The sequence below is a fragment of the Antrostomus carolinensis genome, unplaced genomic scaffold (genome assembly GCF_000700745.2).
Source record: "Antrostomus carolinensis isolate BGI_N321 unplaced genomic scaffold, ASM70074v2 scaffold22312, whole genome shotgun sequence".
Taxonomy (NCBI): domain Eukaryota; kingdom Metazoa; phylum Chordata; class Aves; order Caprimulgiformes; family Caprimulgidae; genus Antrostomus; species Antrostomus carolinensis.
In genome coordinates this window covers 1-5,686 of record NW_010299255.1, presented here as the reverse complement: position 1 = coordinate 5,686, position 5,686 = coordinate 1, and the positions used below count along the sequence as shown (strand labels likewise).

At 47.5% G+C, this 5,686-nt stretch overlaps 1 protein-coding gene across 1 annotated transcript; it reads right to left on the bottom strand.

Moving 5' to 3' along the window:
* Positions 1-285: 285 nt before the first annotated feature.
* ZNF511 (zinc finger protein 511) lies at positions 286-4,648 on the bottom strand (the record flags this gene model as incomplete). The annotated part of the gene is made up of 4 exons (XM_010162734.1): positions 286-355; positions 2,045-2,230; positions 4,169-4,293; positions 4,447-4,648. Coding segments are annotated over 4 exons (583 nt in total), but the record flags the coding sequence as incomplete, so codon positions are not given.
* Positions 4,649-5,686: the final 1,038 nt, after the last annotated feature.

Below are 5,686 nucleotides of genomic sequence, written 5' to 3'. Positions count from 1 at the left end.
TTGTGTCTCAGGAAGGATAACCATAAGCATGGGTCAGCTCTGAAATGCTGCAAAGGCAGGTGGTACAGAGACACAAAGGGACTGCAGAGGAACACCTCCCATGGTACTGATGTATCCCAAACGACTGTCACACAATCCCTGTTGTTACCCTTCTGCCTTCCCCATACAGAGCGGGACCCGCACACAACTGCCGATATCCCTGCTCAGCCACAGGGCCATTGCTAATGCTGCCGGGTGGCAGCAGCCAGCGCCTTCTCATCTCACACAGATCTGGGGCACTGACCTTCAGACTTTCTTCCTCGGTCCTTTAAATCCTCGGGTGGCACCTTGTCCAAAGCAAATTGTGGATGGGATCCTGGAAAGGGAGATACATGTTAGTCCACAGTAACAGCCCACCTCTTGCAGGATCACCAGGATGCTCTATGCCTTGGGTAGCATTTCAAACTCCCAGAGTGAGTGGGAAGAGTAAGGTACCAGAGGAGCGGGACATCTAAATCACTAAAGCGTAATTCAAAAAATGGGTGCAATACTGGTCTGCTTTCCCATTTATTCTGCACATTTCATGTATGTTCTGGAGGCCTCTTCTCTCTTTACAGCTGGGTGTAAGGTGTTACAAAATGTGACGTGCTGTTGGGCAGTTGCATCAGCTTGGTGCAGAAGCACATGATTGTGAAGAGCAGGAGAGCAGAATCATAGAATCACAGACTGGTTTGGATGGGAAGGGACCTTGCAAGGCCATCTAGTCCAGCCCCCTGCAGTGAGCAGGGACATCTTCAACCAGATCAGGTTGCTCAGAGCCCCGTCCAACCTGACCTTGAATGTTTCCAGGGATGGCGCTTCTACCACCTCTCTGGGCAGCCTGGGCCAGGGTTTCACCACCCTCAGTGTAAAAAATTTCTTCCTTCTATCTAGTCTAAATCTCCCCTCTTTTAACTTAAAAACATCACTCCTTGTCCTATCGCTACAGACGCTATTAAAAAATTTACCCTGTCATTCTTACAGGCCCCCTTTAAGTACTGAAAGGTACAATAAGTTCTCCTCAGAGACTTCTCCAGGCTGAAGCAGCAGTAGAAGTGTAGTAGAAGCAGCAAATTCTCCTTCTGACCCACAGTATCACATCGAATCCACAGGATGGTTTCCTTCTGGTTTATAAGCTGTTACACAGGACAAAGCAGTGAAGTTTCAAATGTCACTGTGGCAGCCAGAAGGAGCAGAGGACAGAAGCGGGTCTCCCCACACAGCACTCCGTGCGCTCATCATGCTGCTTCCAGACTGTCACAGATGTGGCAAATTCAAAGCACAAGAATCCCTTTGCTAACTGGAATAGCTCAGGCAAAAACATATAAACCTTTGTGCTGAGAGATGGTTGAAATGATGACTAAAATGACACCGATCTGGGTGCTGGGAAAAGGGTGGTGACATTTTGATGGCTATCTGGTATCTCACAGAGGTTTTACAGCACATGATGAGGGGGATTTCAAAAGCCAAGCCAGAGTTAGGCAATTCAGTTTCAACTTTTTGTGAAGATTTTAATTTAAAAAAACAACCAACCAACCAAACCAACGCCAGAAAAAACAGCAACGTTGTTTTGACCTTGCAGAGATTCAGAGCAGGATGTTCACTGGTTTATTTGTGCCTCACCCTGCGACTGCATGGGAGCACGGACAGCTACAGTGAAACGCACCAGATCAGCCCAGTCAGCTCGGATGGGAAAGCCTTAAAAAGCAGGAACGGAATTTGAGTATTTTAGGACAGAGCTGTTCTCATCAGACCCACACCATTCTGCTGTGCCCTGGGAAGAGATCATGGGCAAGCAGACTAACAGAAACTTACTGACATGGCTTTCACGGCGCACACAAATACTCTGTGTCTCCTTACACTTTCCTCTTTTAGAAATGTTTTTTAAAACATACATGGAAATCCTACCTCTTTTATCTTCAACACAGAAACACCCTCAGCCATGCTGCACTAGACACTGCAAAATGCAATTAAGGTGATATGGACCCAACCCCAGAAATTATTTGTGGAGGCCAAGAGTACAGACCTGGATTTATAGAGTCGTTTCTCTGGCACTGAGGGGTTGGGGCTGGCTGCAGGCTGAGAGATCTCCATGTTCTCACTGGGCCCTGTTTCCATGGGGTCCACTTGGAATTGCTCCGACGTCTCCATGCTCACATCCATCGGCACGCCAGCACCCTGCTTCATGGGAGAGCTCGTGTGCTTGGGGCCACTGTGGAGAGAAAATTTTATATCCTTTCTCAGCAGCTGCCACGTAAGCCCAGAGCAAAGGAAATGAAAGGTATTTCCTGATGAAACAGGTGAAGTCCAACTTGGGTGAGTTACTGCCTGGAGGCACAGAGATTGGGCTGTGCAAACCAGTGGGAGCAGCCAAAAGGCTGCTGGAGAGCTGTGCGATAGGCTTGTATGAGTTTCTCCTTCAGTATTCAGGGTGGCTGCATTATAGCACACAGCTTTGTGCCCAGGTTCTTGTCTTCAGTCCATAAAGCACAACTCATTCAATGGCCTTGACTCCCCAAGAGGACTGTCCTTTAGCTGACCTACTGATACCAGGTTGCAGCCAAAGGTAACTGTTGGTTTTGCCAATTGATGGGGCTAACAAAGAGGACACAGACACCAACTTGACAACAAAACCAAACTTATTTTACTTTAGTTCAAAGCAGGGAAAAAAGAAGAATAAGTAAGGTACAAAAATAAACAGGGTAATGCACCTGATCATCACTACATAAGAGAAAGCATAGTGAGCAAGAAAGATTCACCACCAATTGCCCAAATACTGATCACCATCCAGATCCGTGCACCAGCTGGGGAGCCTCATCACAGTGAAGGATTTGGAGAGCCTTTCCCCGGCAAGTTCTGTGCAGTGCATCCACTCACAGGTCAGGTCTCCATCTTTGCTGTGAGAGGGTCCTGCTTTTATACCATCTAACAAACACATTACGCAGCCAGAAAGGCACAGGAACATCTGATGGGTTGGCTTCACTTCCCATGGGCACATCCCAGATCTGGCCAGTATCTGAGATATGTCCGAGAAGCTGCTATTTTGGCATTCTGCACCTGGCTTTGGATTGTAGGAGGAAAAGTCTCACGGTTGTATTTAATGCTGATGTGATACAGGTTGGGAAGTTCACTCAAAAGTCAACTCTGATTTAAGGCTTATAGTTTAAGCCTTTGTATATCACCATTCGCTTTTCATCCCTGGCTAAGGGATCAGCAGCATTTATGGTCGGCAGTTTCTTTCTTCCCTAAATGCCAAACCACTTTACTAGGACACGGCTGGGCCTGCCTGCACAGTCCTGACCAGCTCTCCCCTTTTCCCTCTGGTCCACCCTGAAGTGTTCGGAGCAGAACACATTTCACCTTCTGTTGCCAAACCTGCCTCAAGACCATTATGCCGTGACGTGATGGCAGTGACTGACAGCCTCTCGAGTCCCCTATCTGCTTCTGCAATCAGCTGTTTCCATGTCCAGAGCTGCAATACACCACTTCTAACCACTGACACACAGAAAGGAAAGGAGCTGTGAAGGTCTCTAGCCTCTGCTCAAAGGGTTAGACTAGAGGATTCAGAGTTCACATCACAGCTAGACCAGGCTACCCACTTTGAAAGACCCTACAGACCCACTCCCTTGTCCCTCTGAGCACCCATCCCAGGGCCACACCACCCTACCAGGGAAGAAATTTTCTCTCCAATCCCATCATCCAGGTCTCTGAGGAAGGCATTCAACAACATCAGTCCTTGAAATGAGCAGCCAGCTGAGAAAGCCCTTCGCCAAACTTACAAAGCCTCCCTCTGCTCTACTTGTGCTTTTAGGGAACAGGAATATTGCAAAGCATGGAAGAACAAAGCAGGAAATGTGCACAAAGCAATGCACAGAGATGCTGGGCTTTGTGTTTACACTTGAGAAGGCACAAAGGGAGCAGAGCCTGGAACCACATGGGGAGAGAAATAAGACATGCTTCAACATAAGATAAAGTAAAACACTGCCACAGAAAGACCTGCAAGTTTACCTATTCTTACAAGCAACAGAAAACATCATTTCTGAGCCTCTCAGGATATAAACTTGCTTAGTCTGGAAAGTGAGACAGCAGAGAAGCACAACATCACTTCTACAAGGGAAAACCAGGTGTGCTACCGCAGTTCTGTATTTACCTTTTCACTTTCTTCGGTCTATCAAACCGGAAGTCAGCAGGATAAAGGTGAACGGTGACCAAATGATTCTTTCTGTCCTTGCTCCTCTTGAACTTCTCTGCACAGCCTTCTACCAAACACTTGTACTAAAGGCAAAAAAAAAAGAAAAAGGAATTGGAAAAGGCAAGTGGTGTCAGCTGGGGACATGGGTGCCCTCCCCAAACAGTCCTAGTCTCGAAGGATGCCAGCCTGCGCCGTGCACACCAACCGTGAGCGAAGGGCTGGGCATGGAGACCCACCATGTTTTGCTTCTCAGCCATTATCTGGAAAAGCGAGTCATGCCACTCCAAGATATGAATATCCAAGAGATGCCCTGATGGAAAGGAGCGCTTGCAGAAGGAGCAGACGTTCCTGTGCAGCGTGTTGTAGTGGTGCTCGTAGCCCTCCAGTGTATCAAAGACCTGGCAGCACCCGGAGATGTGGCAACTGAACTCAGAGACCCTGTGGGAAAATTAGGACATCCAGGACTTAAATTAAATTAGAGCCTTAATTTAAGCTACACAGATCGCTCTAGATGACTTTATTGTGGCATTTTTTGTGAATAATACTTAAATGAAATGAAAGGTGCAACAGTATGAAGATTACGATGGTACTGGCAGTTGGAAACTCTTATTTGCTGCGATGGCTTGAGCTTTGTATATGTTATCATCCCCTGAAGCAGGGCTACAATTAAGGATAAACACCAAGCAGCAATGTGAGAAATAAGCTGTTTGACCTTAAAGTTGCAGCTGTGGATTAAAACTTCGTGCCAACGCTGTTGAACAGGCATCTGTAGGATAACTTCACACAGTCCTCAAATTACTTCCTCAATTTTATATAACAAGAGTAGGTTTTAAAGCAAGATGAAGAGTCACCCCCAGGCTTAGCCTTCCTAACTGGGGCTGCCTGTACCACACAGAATCCCAGACTGGTGAGGGTTGGAAGGGACCTCAGGAGATCATCCAGTCCAACGCCCCTGCCAAAGCAGGTCCATCTCGAACACATTGCACAGGATGGTGTCCAGGTGGGTTTGGAATCTCTCCAGAGATGGAGACTCCACAACCTCTCTGGGCAGCCTGTCCCAGGGCTCTGGCACCCTCACAGTAAAAAAGATTTTCCTCTTCAGACGGAACTTCCTGTGTTTGTGCCCACTGCCCCTTGTCCTGCCAACACCACTGAGAGTCTGGCCCCATCCTCTCAACAGCTGTTCTTTAGCTATTATTGATGAGATTCCCCTCTGAGCCTTCTCTTCTCCAGGCTGAACAGACCCAGCTCTCTCAGCCTTTCCTCAGCAGAGGGATGCTCCAGTCCCCTCATCATCATCATAGCCCTAAACCAAAACAGCCCTACCACTGCACTGACTGGGTACATCATAGCCTGCCACTTAAATCCTCCTGTTTAGCTACAATCTTAATTTCCAGACATATTATAGGTGCCTTATCTGCCTATGGGGAAGGCCCAGTGAAACGATGTCACATACAGCAAGCACTATAAAGTTAG